This window comes from Amphibalanus amphitrite, unplaced genomic scaffold (assembly GCF_019059575.1).
Source record: "Amphibalanus amphitrite isolate SeventyFive unplaced genomic scaffold, NRLGWU_Aamphi_draft 000032F_arrow, whole genome shotgun sequence".
Classification (NCBI taxonomy): Eukaryota; Metazoa; Arthropoda; class Thecostraca; order Balanomorpha; family Balanidae; genus Amphibalanus; species Amphibalanus amphitrite.
The window spans coordinates 1,247,423-1,266,604 of record NW_024881528.1 but is presented as its reverse complement, the minus strand read 5'-3'; the positions used below and the strand labels follow the sequence as shown (position 1 = coordinate 1,266,604).

Genomic DNA, 19,182 nt, shown 5'->3' with positions numbered 1-19,182 from the left:
GGTCATTCATTGACCTTCCAGGTCAGGTCAAACTAAAAAATGTTGCTGTTTTGGGTCACCGTTGGATATCAAGTGCGCTGCTTATCATATACCGATGACGATGCCGTTTTCTGGTGCCAAGCCAGCTAGAGCCTCTTTGTCACACTACCCGACCAGGTTTTTGCTGCTGAGGTCATTTCAGGTCAGGTTAGGTCAAGGTCAATGATATGTATTTGTATGTCTGTGTGTGTCTGTGTGTATACTGATGTGTGCACCGATTGTTTATGTGTCCATATTACATGAAATCATGATCTGAGAAGCCTTTATCAAAAATGCAATCAAAAAACTTCACGAAAAGTAAATTTAGCTTGCCTAAAACGCAATTATTTTAGATGACCTAGGTTGACCTTGACCCTGACCTTGACATCTGTACATCGTCGAACAGCATGTTCATTGATAGGTGGGAGGTAAGACTGGCAAAAAAGGCCGAAATCAAGGTGTCAAAAGCTCACAAGGCCCATAGCCAACGCAAGATGTTGAGAATTGGTCATTTGGGTCATGACATGACCTGAAAAAACAAGGTCATATATCCAAAACCGAAAACCAGAGAAACTTGAAATTTTCAGTGGACATTAAGAAAGGATAGAGGAGAAGCTATACGAAAAATCAGGCTTCTAGCTCTAAAAATGTTAAGTGCAGAGCAGAAAGACTACCTGGGGGGGGGGGGTGGCAACCCCCCCCCCCCCATGTGCGGGTGAGGGCTAGAGCAATGCATTAGGTATAATGAACAATTTGATTGATTGCTTCCATTAATGTATTATAAAAAATAATGATCAACAGAGCCACATTTTAACGGTCAGAAAGCGCCACAAAGGGCTTGCTTCCCCACGAAGGTACACCGATGGCAGATCACAGGCAGTGACCGTCAAAAGTAAGAGGCTCGTCTGGAAAGGCAGATCCTTTGTATGTATTTAGAGCCTTGGGCAGACCTGTGACAGACAGCCAACCTGTCACTGCTGACCTGTCCCTGGCAGATGACCTGTCACAGACAGCCAACCGGTCACAGGCAGCCGTCGGGCGTCTGTCCGTAGCGGCTCTGCCACTCTGCGCAGACCGTGTTGAGCAGGTCGGTGAAGAGGGCCTCCTGCTGGTCGGCGCTGCCCTGGCTGCCGTCCAGTGTGATGGTCGGCACGAAGGTCAGCGCCGGCTGCAGGGCGTCCGTCTGCTGTCCGAACTGGAGCGCCTGCTGGTACGACTGGTCACCGGCGGCGCAGCCGGTCTGCGCTTCCCAGTCTAGACCCACCGCCGCCACACAGGCCGGCCCGTCGCGGTGCAGCGAGCGCTGCTTGTCCATCAGGCAGGAGATGACCCCCACGCGGACAGCCTCCGCGCTGACGGCGTCGGCCACGCAGGCCAGCAGCCGGTTGCCCCAGCACTCCTCGTCGCCGTGCTGGCACGAGATGACGCCGTCGGCATCCACTGACGCCTTGCCCCAGGGCACGAGAATCGGCGTGATGATCTCCGGAACCCGGCTGTAGGTGGTGTTCAGCTGGTCGACCACAAAGTCACGCGAGTCGGGGCACAGCGCCTCGTAGTAGACGCCGAGAACCAGCGGCGCTGGCTCGGCGGGCAGCGCGGCAGTCAGAGAGCTCAGCGCGAGCAGGAGCAGCAGCAGCGGAGCCATGGCGGAGGGTCAGAGGTGCGGACAGACTGACACGGACAGGACCTGCTCTAATAGACGGTGGTGGGAAGACTGCCGAGTTATATAGGCCGGCGGGGCAGCGGCCGCAGTTGCTGTAGCGCCGCGGACAAATTCACACCTGTCCACCTCCCACAGCCCGAGGTGGGGGGTTCCGTCGCCCCCCCCCCCCAGCTGGGGTGTTCCTGCCACGCCCTGCTCGCGTCCTCTCAGAGTGACACACCGTTTTTGGGCAGCGTGTTTACACAGCAGGTGTCGCGGCCTGGTGAGATAGGCTCGCCGTCACAAATGTGTGGTTCTGTGTACGTAAGTGCACTCAGCAAGCAGTGCTAGTCATTGTTGATCAAATGCAGCAATGCTCGCGTCAAATGACTACATACATCGTAGAAAAGCTGACAGTCTTGCTTGTTTTTAAACGAGAGGTTAGGAAAGGGGAACAAATGAAGTAATTTTTGGTTTGTGCTATACTTTAATCCCAGGGCACAAACGGAATACTTATGCAACGGTAAAGCACCTATAAATGTCATATTTTCTATAAACATATCAAAGACTTGCATGATAAGCTGCTTCGAAGAAAAAAAATTAATGCGCAAGCGTTGACGTTGTAAGCGCCCAGCCGTGCTGAGATGTCGCGCGCCGGCTGGTGGTTTCCCAGGCGTGACTGGCGACCGGAGGTGACTGGCAGAGTCGGGCTGACCGCTTGTGTCACCGTCCCTGCAGGACAGTCACGCTCCCTCGGCGTGATCACACTATATGCCGTAACGTTTGTATAGGACGTTTGAAATTGCAGAAGAGCCCGGCAGAAGTGTTCTGAAAACATAGTCTGTTGGAAGGCATGTGTGGTCAGTAATCAGTGGTCAGTGATCAGTGCGTGATCAGTGTGTGATCAGTGTCGTGGGGGGGGGGGGGGCAAATTCAAGTTTCAGTCGTTGGCCAGTTTTGATCGTAACCAAACAGTCTTTGATCGAATTTTGGACACGCGTGTCGTCGTCCGTCGACGCGGTGTTTTCTCTGCGTGTGGATATAAAGGGAGGTCACGAGATGCAACCTGGCTCTTCCCCTCAATATATTTTTCAATGATTTGATAGGACATCTATCAGGGTTTGATTATTCTCAAATTTCATCTGATTCCCGACTTATCCTCGGCTGTTTCGGTCGTTTCTAAGTGTCCAGCTTGCATTCAAACGTTGAGATGGGTGATATGCTTTCGTCATTCGTGGATAAAAGGCCGATTTCGGTAAAATCGTTGTTAACCCGCGCCCTGCTGGGGGGAGGTGTTTGAACACCCCCCCCCCCCTTTGTGGTTTTTCGCGAATATCTCAAAAACAGCGGCGCTCCGCGCCGCCGTTTTTGGTACACCTTATCATACATCAATTCTACACATGTTGTGAAAATTTCAGACCAAGGTCATTCAAGGTCAGGTCACCAGGTCACTTGAAGTGACCTCACCTCATAAAAAGTTTCAATGTCTGTCATAGCTACACTGAGTGACCGATCGCTTTGAAACTTTCAGTGATTGCTCAGAGCAATAGCGTGTACAAAATGTATATCTCAGAATTTTGATATCGATGACCTAAGGTCAGGTCAATTTTGCGACCTCCCCATTATAAGTCAATGGGAGAAAATTGAAATGCGCCTACTTTGGACGAAAGACATTATAAACACTCCCAAACACTGAATTACAAGTGGTTTAGACACACTGAACATGAAAATGGTGTCCGTGACCCCTGTTTATGCCCTGAGGTCATCTTAGGTCACGAATGGTATCTAACAGTTTTTCGCAAATAACTTTAGATAGAGGCATGCTAGAGCGATGAAAACGCCTTAGATGTGTTCAGCTCGACGATACGGACCGACTGATATGCAACATGACCCTTTCCGGTCAGGTCATGACCTTGACCTGAGGTCAAATTTTCAAGTTGACCTTTCAAGGTCAAGTTATAGTTCATTCGATGCGTCTTGACGAGAGGAACACGATGCCGGTAAAAGTAAGCCCGTACATGGCTTGGGTCAAAAATTATTGCAGAAAAACTGTTTCCGAAAAAAAATCGGTTATTTTTGCAGTTTTTGCCCCCTGCAGGCAAAACCGTTGACGTTAGGTCAAATCTGAGAGAATTACTCAGAAAGGGCGTTAATAGGGCTATCGAATGCGCTTTTCCGCGGCGCTGTAGCTCTATTGGTTCCCGAGTTATGCGTTGGCTTCTTGGAAATTGTCGACATTCTACCTGGAAATCGGCGAAATTTTGCCTTCAATGACCTCTGGTGACCTGACCTTTGACCTGACCAAAAAATTGACCGAAGTGATTTCCTCATTATTTTTGACGCTCTTTCGAACGCCGCCTTCCGCGTATCGCTAAGTGGCCCAGGAGCCGAGTTAGAAGGGGGGTGTTCAAACACCCCCCCCCCCCCAGCAGGGCGTGGAAATCCAGGACCCCCAGCCGGGCGCGGGTTAATCTGTGCTAGTAGTGGCAAAATGTGGACCAGAGGACCCAGTCCATAGAACCGGTCTGGACCCATATGGGTCCGGACCGGGTCCTCGAAAGTAGTACTGACGGGTCCAACCGGGTCCTACCATAAACGCTAGGTACTTCTTACATACTAAACCTGATCGCAAAATATGAAATGAATGGAAAGAAAACATTTGTTATGTTATGCTCCATAGCACACTGTAACTCGATCTCGAAAGTATTCCCAGTTGGAAAAAAGGCTGTTTTACTTTATGCAACTAATGATACCTACAAATAATTTGTGTTCATCGACTTATGGGGAACAAGTCCAACTGGTTTCGACTCCAACTTAGACCGGGTCTGACTGGTTTTAGAAATGTTCAGACGGGTCTGGGTCCAGTCTACCAATGGCTAATATAAACCAGATATATTCAATGTTCATCTACTGGTTCACATAAGAGGCTGTTCGCGATGTTCTTTTTTATCTGTCAATTGCTTTGTGGCTGTAATTTTTTATCTTATAGAACGTTTTCATTCCTGCCGTCTCTCGATTTATCGTTCCATATCCCTAAAGTTGCGATTGAAAGTATGTTTGTTAGAAGACTCCGCTGCAAAACTTTTTTGTTTTTTCCTCGTGGTCTTTGGCAACTCAGCTGAGACTGATGAGCTGCAGTTTGGATGCCTCATTAAAAAGAAAAACTTCAGTTCGTCATTTTTCATGCGTGAAGGATAAAAATACAGTAACAAAAGAGGTTGATTAATCGTTTGAGTCATGAGTGAATTAGGAGATAAATAAGTTTTAAAGTTGCTGAAGATGGGTAATGTGTTAGCTGTACGCCTTCAAAACCTACATGCATGCGTATAAAACATAAAGTGTGTCCATAAATCCCCAAAAGAGTTACACGATAATCAACAATTGCTAAAAATAATTGAGCCTAGCTGCATTTTTTGTTTAGAAGCGGATACAAAGACAACTTTATGTTATAAAACAATATTGACATAGAAAACAGTAGCATGGCAAGGTGAATCAATACACACTGACCAGCAATGTCCACATTAGCACTGTCCACAGTGGACCCGATGTCGCCATTTGATTGAGCCGCGTTCGGCGGCGGGGTGGGGACGGGGGCGGGTGCGTTTGTACTGACGGGGTCGCCGCCCGGCCTCGGTGCCAGTGGGCGGTCGTCGCGCAGAATGAAAGGCCGACGTGCCCCGGCTACCGAAATTCAATTTGATAAACAGACCGGAGCGGCGCGGCGCTGTGTCCGCGAGCCGCGCTGGAGCGCTGTCTCACTCGAGCGGAGCTCGACTCGACAATTAGACCACTTCCAACTGAAGGTCACCACCAGCAAAACGACTCTGTCAAATGCAGTTACGCAGAGCGAGCTTTGTCACAGCATTGGTACAGCCAGTCGGCACGTATGTATCATCATCGGAACCCCATTCGTCCAACCGCCCGACAGGACGTGACAACACGCACTGAGTCGATCTGTTATAACATTGATCGTTAGATCAATTGACACCAAGTCAGTACCCATGACGGTCAGTCACCACGCTAGTTAGCGTCATTCACCGAGTACATCCCTTCCAAGCCACTCGATGACCATTGCGCTCCTGTATAGCATTACATTACCGTCTGTGGGTAGGCGCACTCGTCTTTATGCTTCCTTCCCGTCACATGAGAAGCGTGTTCACCGCTCAGCTGTTCGATCATCCCACCAATGTCATGTCTTAGAAATCTGATCATCCCCAGCCTCGACAGCCTCGACTGCTGCACTGCGGCGGGGAAAGCCAGCCGGTCCGTGACACTAATCACTCTCATTAATCCCAGCGAACCCCAGTGACACACCAGCGGCTACTGATGAGCCGGGATCGCCAATAGGTCGGCTCTGACTGAGGCTGTCTGGTAGCCGTCTGGAGGGCACCAGGTGCTCACAGGCAGCTGTCGGTCGCACAGTCATTGATATGCAGCGCGGTGTGAGGCCGTGATTCGGGCTGCTGCCGGCGGTAAAATCGACCATCATCGCGGCCGGCCCGACAAACAGCGCCATTAACGGAGGACCGGGGACGGAGAGAGGAGAGAGGCTACTCTGCCTCCCTCTGTATCGCCAGGCACAGCTGCACAGCTCAGTTAATTCTGCTAAGAGATCAGGGATGGAATTCCTTGGGCTGCTTGTTGACCTTTTAGTGGTCTAAATAGCCGTTTTCACGATGGCCATCTGGTACACATTTGGTACACATCTGGTGCAGATTAGGTGCAGATTTGGTCAAACTAGGCTCAGTGTGTCTCTTAGCAGCTATCAGCTAGGGTTGCACTAATTGCTTATATGCCTGCTTTGTCATATTATCAGAGAGCATCATCGATTAAAACACTGAAATAAATTCATAAAATGAAGATATTTGCTGTCAAAGAGATTAGATGCAGATATGGTCAAATCAGGTGCATTCGCCGGATAGCCCGTCGTGAAAACGGCTAAAACCTACTGAAGGTAAGCTTTCGAGCACGCAAACAAGTCCAAAAACCGTATTTTTGATCAATTTGTTCTTTGACATCATGAAATTAACAACAGCTCATTTCAAATATTTTCGTATACAACCGTTTAGATGGAGGATGGGTTTCAGAACTCTTTGTGAAGTTATTTGTAAGTTACAGCACCGACAGAATAGTAAAAAGTGGATACTCGATTTTTTTAGAGCAGAAGAAGGGATGGCCTGGTACGGTACGTTTGTTGTGAAACGGTATCACTTTAGCTCCAGTCCTTGCCTGGGCTGACGCCGGCCCGCCGCTCTCGGGAGCCATGCGGCACAGTCTACCTCCAAAACGGCCGGCCGATCACTCAAGCGTCGAGACCGCGCGGCTGGAGGAAGGCTTCAAACATATCGACGGGACCTCAACACATATACCTACACTACACAGTACACAGCAAATGCTCATCTAGACATTATCGCTGACTGCTGACCATTTTGCACAATCAGCATTACATCAGCAGTACATCGGCCATTAATGGTTTCGCTTAGGTAGGTGGGTCTCGGCCCTTCCTGGAAGTGGGTCGCGTGGCCGCAGGTGACGTCGCCCGTCCGTATTGACCCCTGGCGAGGGGTGGTTGGGGACGGCGCCCATGTCCACACACCACAGGTGCAATCGATGGGGTCCGCGTGGGTCAGCCGTACCGAGCCGTTCCGCCTGCTGACTGACCGAGTGTCGCTGCCCGTCCCCGCGCCTGGCCACAGTCAGCTGTGGACCCCGCCGTGCTGCTCACTAGTGTCAGTGTGTCTGTGTCCGCGTGTCCGCCGTGTCCGCTGGAAGCCATGCTGCTGCCACTGGTTATGTGGACGCTCCTGATGACAGCCCGGTCTGAGCTGGACGACTACTCTTTTTACGAGCCCGGAGCGCCACTGCGACGACAGTTTGAGCTACTTGAACAGAAGCCACACATGATGATCACTTGCACGAGTACGACCGTGATTGGTGAGGTGAGAATGCTCCAGCTCTGCACTGCGGCGAGAGCGATGGGGATTTACTAAATGCTCGATGGATATGTGCTGTAGCCCGTCGGAAGTGATAGCTGTTTCGTTCTCCCACCGCGCTGCTGTGATCTGTTGGTTCTGTTGGAGGTAGACTGTGCCGCATGGCTCCCGTGCGCGGCGGGTCGGCAGGAGTCCAGGCAGGGACTGGAGCTGAACAGTTAGCGCTCCAGGACAGGGATGAAATCGATAGTGAATCGTTATACTGCACTGCCAGCGTATAGTGTTGATACGGCAGGCTAAATGAGCAGTTATTGGCAAATGAATGTCTTGTCTCGCTTCACTTGAGCAACTGTGGTGCTGTTTCACGTCCTGTATTTCATTTCTTTATTATTTTAGTAGCGAAATTAAGGGTGAGGGAGCTGGGGATTTGGAATTCAAATCAACGGTCACGTTAGTGTGAAACAGCCATGAGATTCTTGGAATGTCAGATTTAAGCCGTTCTTCAAATTATGGTGGATGTTGCTGAAGGATTTCTGACATAGCCGGCATTTGCGTGACACGCTGATGTAATTTGGCTCAAGAGCTTAGCCTTCTGACAATTCGGGACACAGGTTGTGATACGCATGAACAGTTCACAGGTTACGGAATAATCTGCCAACCGTGTGTTTTAGCTAACGAGACATGTTGACATCTGATTAATCAGTTGCGTATTTAGAAAAGCTGTGATCGTACCTTAAATAAATATATTTGCCATTTAGTTACCTTCTCTTGGTCTTGCTGCAATTTGTACTCAGGTGGATGTAATTTTATCATATCATTCACCGTACCGATAGTTACAGTGTCTGGCCTCGCATATAATTTGTCGTAGTCGGTCCAATACTTATCTGAATGACCTGGGCAATTGTGATAGTAGGCCAAATGCTTGTCTGAATAATCTGTAAAAAAGGACACCATTATGTGACCTTTTTGTTTTTCCATTCACAAATACTTATGTATATGGCCCTGCAAATCCGACAGGCAATGTTCGCTGTTCGATCCCTGCTCTATACCTGTTTGTTCTCTGCCCTGCACACTGCAGCTGGAGTACCGGCTGACACCGCCGGCACCGGATCCCGACTCCGCGCCCCCGTGGGTGGTGTACCGGCTGTCTCAGCCCCCTGAGAGCGGTGACCGGTCAGCCGACCCGTGCCCCACCCTTCAGCGCTGTCTGGGACACCGGGCCTGCGCGTTCCGCTTCAGCAACGAATTCTGCGGACGGGACCCCGCCCCCGGCCGGAGGAAGGTAGGATGTTATTGAAATATTATGAATGTACAAACCACCTATCGCGGTCATCGAAATGTATTGTCAGCTTTGATCCGCGCCACGCGATATTATGCCATAATCATTATTTCTGTTTTTGGTCAACCCTGAACCCATCAGGCAAGCAACCCAGTATTTGCATTCATATTGTTCTCACTATTGTGCTCTACACTCCAGCGAATCTTGCTGATGGTGAGCTGTTTCGAAGACACCAATCACTCCAATGCAGCGGTGAGTGTTTTCGTGCTATCTCCGTTCGACAGTAATGTCCGTCACGGAGCAGCCCAATTAGTAATTTGGCCATATGCTGCACGTTGTGTATGTGAATACAACCAGGGTGTTATTCTGTTGCCAATTGTATTATTAAGTTCGCTAGCTAAGTAAAATGTCTTTGAAACATGAGTTCCATAACATGAAAGAAACACTTGTAAAGTAGTTCTGGTTGTGAAATAACTTATCCTTTTAGTTTTGGCTTCCCTATTGCGTTTTTGTTTAGTTTGTGACCAGGGATGCGGAGCCGTGGAAATTTCAGACGGCTCCGGCTCCGGCTCCGGCCCCGGAGAAAAAAATCGGCTCCGGCTCCGGCTCCGGCTCCGGGTGAAATGTCATGGCGGCTCCGGCTCCGGCTCCGGCTCCGAGCAAAATGATCCGGCTCCGGCGGCTCCGGCTCCGGCGGCTCCGGCTCCGGCTTCTACTCAGTACATCCCCTATGCGATCAATTAAATACTGGTGGAAGAAAAAAGGCGATGGGATTGGTACACGTTGCTTCTGTATTTGTATAACAAGGCTATTTTGAATACCTCATTGTTTTACGCCTTGTACTGTCAAACCGAACCAGGTAAATAATTGTTTCCTCTTAAGAAAAGGAGCCGGAGTCGCCCCCTTTTTTGACGGCTCCGGCTCCGGCTCCGGCTCCGGGCTATATTGTTTCACGGCTCCGGCTCCGGCTCCGGCTCCGGCTCCGCATCCCTGCTTGTGACTGTTCAGCTGCAGTGCAAAATAAGTCAAAGTGTTATCTGGCTCCTGGTCATTTAGCTTCCTGCGCCACCTTATCTGCCCCGCAAGGCGGTCCACATTCAGCACCGTTCCGTATTGGTACCTGTACCCTCCTCAGGTGGTGCACCTCCAGTACCGGTCGCTGCTGGAGGCCGGCGTCAGGAACTACCCGGCGGTAACTGTGGAGGAGCGGCTGCAGCCGGCTGACCTGGTGTTCGGTCTCAGCTGCCCCAGAGATCGGCAGGCCGCCGCGGCCGCCGGCTACCACGGCGTCTGCTCGGGTCAGGTCGATGGCCCGGACCGGCTCCGGCAGAGGGCTGCCTTCATCCTGGCCACGTGAGGCAGCGACACCCTGAGCTAGAACCTGTCATCTCCAATCGCAACCCCTGACAGCTCCGACCGCAACCCCCGTCAGCTCTGACCGCAATCCTGTCAGCTCCGGTCCGTTTCATAGAAAGCAGGGCTTAGGGATTTCTTTACATTCGGTGGTGGGTGCCGCTCGTAAATTTAACAGTTTAATGTACACAACTTTCGGCCATGTGCGCATACTTTACGACTCCGTCAATTTATGGCGATGATTGCATTGTTCCTTCCTTCCGATAAGGTCCGCCCACGACATTTAACCACATTCGGTAAAATAAAATAGAATAAAACCTCACACAAAACCACACCATATTGTCATCCGCACTGCGTTGGGAGGTAAATATCAGACCAAGAGCAAACCTTTTTTATTTTTGTCTGGTGCTAACGTAAGGTGCTGTGAGTCGCTGGGCTGAGGGTGAGGGCACTCGTCACCTAATAATGGGTGGCGGAGTAGTTAAAAAAACCTAGACGTAACTTATGTTGGAGCTGTCCACATAGCCAAAAAATATTAAAATCTATTCTATTTAGCGAATAATCATTTTGTCACACAGGAAAAATAAAAAAATGCATAGGTACTCGTCCAACATTTTCTCAGTGAACTTATTTCTCGTTTCACTTATTTCACGTACCTCTTTGTAGGATAAGAAACACAGAATAAGCCACTGCGTGTCAGGTATGACAGTTTGGTCAGCTATGACCGCCATCGGAGTCGGGTGTGACCCTTATGCCGACAGAACCCACTCCGCCCAGTGCCGGGAGCAGCTCAGCCAGGTGCTCTGTTCGTTAGCCTTCAGTCGCTCGGCCGAGTGTCTGCCCCCGTTTATGTGGAGCGAGGGACGACCGAGCGAGCTGGTCGCCCCTCGGGTCAGCGGTGGCAGTGACGGACTGACAGGATCCGTACCAGCAGCCAGCGGTGAGTGGAGGTCCGTACCAGCAGCCAGCGGTGAGTGGAGGTACGTACCAGCAGCCAGCGGTGAGTGGGAGTCCGTACCCGTGGCCAGCGGTGAGTGGAGGTCCGTACCAGCAGCAAGCGGTGAGTGGAGGTCCGTACCAGCAGCCAGCGGTGAGTGGAGGTCCGTACCAGCGGCCAGCGGTGAGTGGAGGTCCGTACCAGCAGCCAGCGGTGAGTGGAGGTCCGTACCAGCGGCCAGCGGTGAGTGGAGGTCCGTACCACCAGTCAGCGGTAGCGGTCGGGTCGCGGAAGGAGGGAGGGCAGAGAACTGGTATATGACGAGTATACTCGTACGGTGGGTATAGAGGAATGAGGTTATGAGAAGGAAGCGTCAAAAGATGGCAACGTTTCACTTGACTGCAGCGTAATTTTGTATTTTTAAGTAACTTCTTTCCGGAAGGTATAGGCTGTACCCCCGCGCGGTGGCATTGTTGACTCTGAAGACGCTGGAAAGCTACCGAAACATTGGCATGATGCCTCCGAGAAACGCATGATGCGCAAAATGCCTGATATCTGACGTTCCCTTCTATAATGTGCAGTCATCTGAATGGTGCACTCGCGCAGTAGTATACGGTAGGTATACGAAATAACGCAATGGTCATCCATTGATCTGCGGTACGAAGAACCTCCTTTATTCTTTTTTTCATTCTTTCAAGAGAAATTGAATGTATGCGCTAAGTGCGCTGCAGGATATTGCCGATTATCCCTTTCTCTCCCCTCTCACTTTCGCTCTCCGTCCAATATTGTTTTCGTGGAAGATCCAGCCAATATCTGTGCTGAGATTTGGTAAATACATACAAACGGTCGGTGCAGTCATTTTATTACAGTTCTTTGGAATTGACACATGTAAAGACGTCGCATTACCATTGGCCGGGAAGATTCTCCGATTGAGGTGTCAATAAGAACTCAGCAAAGCAAAGGACGCAGACACGCTACAGACCCCAGTGCATCCGGATGTGCCTAAAAATGATATGTGAATTGTGATATGATAAAGACGCGTGCCTGAATGATGTCTTTTCCTTATTTCTTATTAATATTGCGACGTGATCATTTGTACATCACAAGTAAGAAGGAAAGGTCTAGTTTGGATTTGTGGTGTGCGCCCGTATATGTTTGACTTTTTTCTGTTTCAGTGCGTCATTCTTCCTTAGTCCCTGTCAAGATCGGCTTTTACATTCTGGTCCACAGCGGTTTGGATGCAGTGGTTAGTGCTTTATAACTATAAGTTATAATCTTATATATCTGTCGGTGGATGTATGACGTAAATTATCGCATTTTATGCGTGTGATGCATCTTGGTATGTAAAAGGATGTAAAAGTAAATGAGAATCGACTTATCGTTTATCATATAATAAACAATGCAGCATAAATGCAATGAAAGTAACCGCTCTATCACTTGAGCCCGACTGTACTGCCCACCGTCAGCTGGACCTGCTGTATCACTGGACTGTATGTCTGTGTGCACCCCGGTAGCTGGAGCTGCTGTATCACTGCTGTATCACTTAACCATGTGTCTGTGTGTACAGTCGGGTACAGGTTGATGGTCCACTACTCTTTATCCACCGGGTTCCTATGGCTCAGCATTGGCAGCAGCCGCCTGGTACCGGTAGGCTGTGCCGCATGACCCGAAAGTTATGCGGCACAGTCTACCCACGCCGTTTGACATCGGCTCGGGTCGCCGGGTGGAGCGCTTTGTAGACCAGCTGTTGCGTCAGACCAGCGCGGGAGGGGAGAGGCTCGTCTCAGTGGTTGGCGTGGGCTGGCGAGTGGTGTGGGACGTGTTGGTGGACCATGGGGGCTGGTCGGGTGTGTGTGGTCACTTGCTGCATTGCACATTTTGCGTCGCTTAACAATTTCATTCCTGTCTTTGCTAAGCACAATGCACGAAAGACCCAGCGAGTATAATTTACTTTGCTTGTGCATTGTGCAATACGTGATTTGGCACGGTATCGAAGCAACCATAGGTCTTGTGCCTATGCATGATATTTAGGCAATACGTTTATGCAAATGGTAGATTGATGCTGGATGTCAATCGTATGCTAAATGTCGGCACGTTTTAAATGAATGAATGAATGAATGAATGAATGAATCAATCAATCAAACAATCAATCGGCATGTATAAAACCGTATAAATGGCTCGCAACCACTAATAGCAATCAAACCATCCTAACTCAGAAAAGCAGCCGGAGCCCTGATGAGGCTCGAACCGGGACTCCACGCTGTAAGTTTAGCAAATGATTCATCATCATTCCACCAAGCTAGAGTGACCGGCACCCGAACACACAAAAACATTCATTGACTTTGCGCCGACCTCCCGGCCCCGCCGCCCGCCCGGCCGGACTTTGCTCCAGCCGTAGCCACCATCCGGTGTAGCTCAGCGTAGAAGTGCTCGTCTGTGAAACTGACCGGTCGTGAGGGGCCCGGTTCGAAACGCTTCACATGCTGGATATTTATTTCTCGGTGAGAGGCTTCGCGTTTAGTCCACTTTTCAGAAAGATTATTTGGTGTCTGACCTGTTTTCTTTCTATTGCTGCAATACCTCACTTGGGAGATGGGTGGTTGACCCCCCCCCCCACGGGTTTTGTGAATATCTCTAAAACGATTTTTTGGTGGGGGGATACGATCGGTTCTATGCGACAAGTGACCACACACGCCCAGCCCCAGGTCCGCTCACTCCCTCCCCACATCACCCCCTCCCCACACCACACTCCAGCCCGCCTCATCCACCGAGCCGAGCCAAATCGACAGGCCTGACCCTTACCCCCCCCCCCCCCCCAGCCGGTGTGACGCTGCGTCCGGTCAAATCGCTCTACCAGGCGACCCGAGCCGGTGTCATACAGTGTGGGTAGGCTGTGCCGTTTCACTCTCGGGTCATGCGGCACAGCCTACCGGTACCAGGCGGCTGCTGCCAATGCTGAGCCATAGGAACCCGGTGGATAAAGAGTAGTGGACCATCAACCTGTACCCAACTGTACCTACCCTCGCCATTGCAGCTGGAGCTGCTCTCGCTGCTGTACGACCCGGCCCACCTGTTCGTGCTGCACGTGGACCGTCGCAGTGAGCCGCTGCACCGGCAGCTGGAGGCCGCGCTGGCCCGCCGGTACCCGGACAGGGACCGGCTCCGCCTGCTCCCCCGGCGCCGCTCCTTCGCCACCGACTGGGGCTCCGACAAGATCATCAGGGCCGAGCTCGAGGTCAGGTCAGACGTCAGGCGGACAGAACCCTCTGCTGAGCTAACCGTTCTGTCTGATATACGAATGCCATTTCAATGCTGGCAAAATCATACTTCAAAGTTATCATTACAGTTGAAGTTGGGTTCCTGACTGTAGTTGAATCTTTGACCAGTTTCCAAAGTTCTGTGTACATGAAGTGCGGTTTTGAGCGTTTTCAAGTTGCGTTCTTAAATTTATTTATCCTCCTTATTCAACAAATAATTTATTTCTGCTTGTTAATTTTTGTTTCCTAATCAACAATATTTTCTAACACAAAAAAGAAATATTTTCTAATACCCGACATTTTCACATTTAAACTTCTCCTTTTTAACATCCCCTCGTCTTTTTACCGCCACATGACTCCACTTCAATCACAAGTGCACTGACATTGCATATGGTTCTTCCACCGACGACTGGCTATGTGCTACTGCGACAGTGCCTCGCTGAACTGCTGCGGATGGGCCCGTGGGACTTTGCTGTTCCTCTGAGCGGCCGAGACCTGCCCCTGCGGTCGGCGGCTGACCTGGCGCTGACACTCGCGCCTTACCGGGGCAGGAACTTGCTCCATCCCGGCGAGAGAAAGTTCGTCACGCCAGAGGACGAGAACAGGGTGTTCGCAATGTAAGAAAAGAATCGATCACGAATGGGACGCCAGCGAAAGAAGCCAGACATTATTATTAAACGGCTCATATGTTTAGCAAATTTTCAACTTTGCGTTTATGCCTGCTTATTTATAAAGCTGTATGTGTGTGCGCAAATAGGCAATACAGGTTGGCTGGAGTTAAAATATTTAGTTGTTCTTACTGAGGCCTTGTGACGATGCATTTTTCGTGTTTGTCTCCCTCCAGGTACGGCTGTGACGGATTCATTTTCAATGTTTCTCGTCCTAGCGATGTCAGACTGGAGCTGAACATCCCCATCTCCGGCCAGTGAGTCCCAGGACAGGACGTTGTGTTGTGATCTGTGCCGCGTCGAGTCCCAGGACAGGCTGTGTTGTGATCTGTGCCGCGTCGGGTCACACAGTCATGCTTATGTTGCCGATAATCTTGTCAAATATTTTATATGCGCTTCTCAGATGTCCAGCGATCATGCACCAAAGCTGCGTGCACGACGTAATCAGCATTTTCTTCTTCTTCTTTTCTTCCCCCACCTCTCTCTCTCTCTCTCTCTCTCTCTCTCTCTCTCTCTCTCTCTCTCTCTCTCTCTCTCTCTCTCTCTCTCTTCTACCCCTTTTGCCCGTCCATCCCTCCCCCATCCTCCGTAACCGGAGGATTTCTGTGCCCCTCCATGACGCCGCGTAACCCTTGCTCCGCTGACCACTGACCAGTGACCATGGTCTCTCTGCACCCAGCTCCATGTGGAAGGCCCTGGATCGTCAGTTCGTCTTCTATCTGGTCCACGAGCTGCCCCACTCCGAGCTCGCTCGCTGGACGCTGCTGCAGCGGCTCATCATCATTCCGGACGAGAGTTTCTTTGCCACCGTTCTCATGAACTCGCCACACAGGTAGGATCGCGGAAATGAGACAATCTCCGAGCACCGGCCGCGGACGGAAATGGCTACGCTGATCTGTGCCGGACTTGGAGCTCGTTTCATGTCGCTTATCGACACTGTGACTTTCCGTTTGCTACTGGCACTTTCAATGATCATGAAGGTTATGAGTGACAGCACTTGGTCGTAGAAGTAACTGCTACAAGGCAGTTCTTCTCCTTCTCTTCCATTTCGGGGAAGAGAATATTAATTCTTTATCAGCAGAAAGGTAATTTATTTGTGTAATAAATAATAATGTACAATAATTGACGGATACTCGGCAACATGTCTCCACTTCCTTTGATGAACATTAATTACGATAGTCAGTTCTTGTGATGCGTACCTAATTACGAAGCCTCAGAGTGATGCTAACTCATTCTACTCTCCTCTGAGCCAAGTTAGTGTATGGTACTTATATGTGTGCCGGGTGGTCTAGCAAAAGCATGTTTCCGGTCGTGGTAGCAGATGTGCCGGCAAGTAGTTGGTTACATAACTCCTCATTAGGCGCATACACTAGTCACACGATCAGAGACAGTTGAACGAAAGCCGAGTGGCACATGCAGTTGCGCCTCGTGACTGTAGCGTCGACAGTATGCAAGAGAGGCTTTGTGTCAGCGTGCTGATCGGTACATATCTGATACTCGGTCTCAATTGTACGGGGTAGCAACATCCGGTAAACTGCACCTGGAGACACCAATTGAGCCGAAACTGTAGTTGCATTCATTAGACAATAGACAGGGCGTAGGGAAATCGGATACGGAACAGGAATCAGGATGCCGCGTAATGGTGCGGGAGGGGGAGGGTCATAGACACTGCAGCGAGGTCGAGCGGTGTCGATATCACTTATGTAGATCAATGAAAAATGCTCATAAGACTCCACGTATTGCGGATACGCGTGATGATTTATCAGAATCGTCCCTTTTTGATCTGAAGCGAGTTTACCTGATGATGCTATCGCGAAATTGGTTGAGAAGATGAATGATGATAACAACCGCATATCGAGTGTAAATATTCACTGGAAATGAAATAACATCAACCATTGAGTTGATAAGGTTATAATCCTAGATGGGCGGTATGAAACGACGAACTTAATATTCCTCTTATTGAAACAGAAAAGATACTGCGCCATTTATTATCTTATGCAACTCTGTTCTTTTATTAGGTCAATGGCTGAATTTACCTGTAGCTGCGAATGCTTAGCGAGTACGAAGCTGCGTTTGACGATGTAAACGATAATATAGCTCTCCTGAAAACGCACACGTAAGCTGCTCTTATTTATACACTTATGCAATATTTGATAAATGTTTTCATTAATCCCACAGAGGCACTATTCTCCGAGCCAAACTACATCATCCGAAGCGGTTTGAGGGCGAAAATTCGGACCGTCTCTGCCGACACCAGGATAAGGCCGAGTTCTGCGGAAAGGTCAGGTCATGACCTCGCGCGGGCTAGGACTATGATTCTGGGTCATTTCACAGGGACAAGGGAGGACGAGTAAGAACGTCTTGGGCGGCTCTCTGAGGTGTTTGATGCTATCTGGCTTATTTAATTGGGTCTCTGGCTCACGTGAACGAGCTCCTGGACTATCTACTCAGTCGTAAGTATCGTTGGGTAGTTTAGGTAGCTTCTCAGCCTTTCCTGAGGCTCATCCCACTCCACTATAATCCTCATCAGAAGGTGCTGCCGGGAGCGGGCTGCCTCCGTTCTGCGGCACCTCAGCCGCGTTAATTAGCGCCCCGGAACGGTCCGCACGCATTGCTGCCGCCATAATGTCGGTCTGCAGAGAGCACTGTGGCGGCACCGACAGAGATGGGCCGCCCCGCTGCGGGAGAGGGGGGGGGGGGCAGGGTGACCTCAACTGCCGGACTAGCTGTGGTCGTAGGTAAGCTATAGGTAAACCAAAGAGATCTTACATAAGTTATCGATATAGGATATATAATATACAACTGACATTTAATATCTCTAAGGATGTAACTATCTTCTACCATCCGATGAGCTGAGCAGCATTGTGCAGGCGTCATAGGATGGATATTGGCTCTCTTTTCATCGGTAAATGGATTTGTGATATGTTGCGTAAGCTCTGTGCGTCCTCGGCGATTATTTGTTGTGCGTATTGTGAATGGCTGACTTCTTTTCAGAGGCTTTCATGTACATCGTCCAAATGGTGTGTCTGACTATTTGTGTGCCCATCCGTCTGTTTATCTTTCTAGTTGAGGTTTATTTGCCATTGGGTCCACAGTGCAGGGATATTTCTATCTCGCACTCCTCTGAGATGTAGAGATAAGAATTTGTTATATCTGCATCCCTCTGAGATGCAAAGATAAGGTCTCGAGGGTTCATAGCGAAAAATCAAGAGTTCAAGTGATGATGGGTCAATAACCAAACGACATTTTAAATGGTTGTTTATGGATGAAACTTATGAAATAAGAACAAACTACTCTGAATCTATTTTTACATAGATGAATGCATTTAAATATAATATTTTATTAAATAATAATAAACCTCAACATAGAAAGATATAGGATTCCTCATGGCTCACTCGTGGAAGATCGGATATCTTTTCCTCGCGTGTTACAGAAAAACCTCGCTCCTTCGTCGCTCGGTTTTTCAGTAACCCGCTTGGAAAAGATATCCTTATCTTCCACTCGGAGCCATGAAGAATCCTCTATATCTCACCAAACGACGTCTTTTCTTGTATTTTGCATCGGTGTCCGTCTTCCAGAAATGAGAAAACGTATCATTTATTATCTGTTCGATACGCCTTGTGCGAATGCCAAGGCAAAAACGATTACAACAAAGTACATCACGACTGAATTTCTTTTCTGAGCTGTTTTTTTTTTAGTAGGGCTAAGCACCCCCAGAGAACCAATGCAGTATTGGCATATATCTGTATCTTTCTAATAGCAGCACATACTTACAGCATATACTTACTGTACGACTTATGACTTTTAACAAGTATGAAGTGTAAGACCACTACCCTCAGGGCCCGGCCCTAATTCAGGAGCGGGACATCGGCCACATACAGAGACTCTCCTCACGGTTCTTCTTTGCCCGGAAATTCTCACCGGACGTGAGGGACCCGGCACGCGGCAGGTTCCGCGCCGCCTTCAGCCGGCCCTACCACCAGACCGTGCGGCACGTGCTGGCCCCGTGGCTGGAGAGGTGGGTCCATGGCACGTGCTGACTGGTAACGGATCTCGAGTGACTGACCTATCGGTCACACATGGTAACTCAGTGAC

At 49.7% G+C, this 19,182-nt stretch overlaps 2 protein-coding genes across 2 annotated transcripts; one reads left to right on the top strand and one right to left on the bottom strand.

Moving 5' to 3' along the window:
* Positions 1–763: 763 nt before the first annotated feature.
* Positions 764–1,733, bottom strand: LOC122368514 (gamma-interferon-inducible lysosomal thiol reductase-like). The gene has a single exon (XM_043342506.1). The coding sequence runs from the start codon at positions 1,661–1,663 to the stop codon at positions 1,040–1,042; it is 624 nt and encodes a 207-aa protein (XP_043198441.1). The 5' UTR covers positions 1,664–1,733; the 3' UTR covers positions 764–1,039.
* Positions 1,734–5,661: 3,928 nt separating this feature from the next.
* Positions 5,662–19,149, top strand: LOC122368704 (xylosyltransferase oxt-like). The gene is made up of 13 exons (XM_043342904.1): positions 5,662–5,667; positions 7,357–7,599; positions 8,672–8,875; positions 9,071–9,124; positions 10,008–10,225; positions 10,987–11,165; positions 12,338–12,408; positions 14,197–14,397; positions 14,852–15,036; positions 15,264–15,344; positions 15,767–15,919; positions 17,266–17,368; positions 18,927–19,149. The coding sequence occupies exons 1-13, from the start codon at positions 5,662–5,664 to the stop codon at positions 19,125–19,127; spliced, it is 1,899 nt and encodes a 632-aa protein (XP_043198839.1). The 3' UTR covers positions 19,128–19,149.
* Positions 19,150–19,182: the final 33 nt, after the last annotated feature.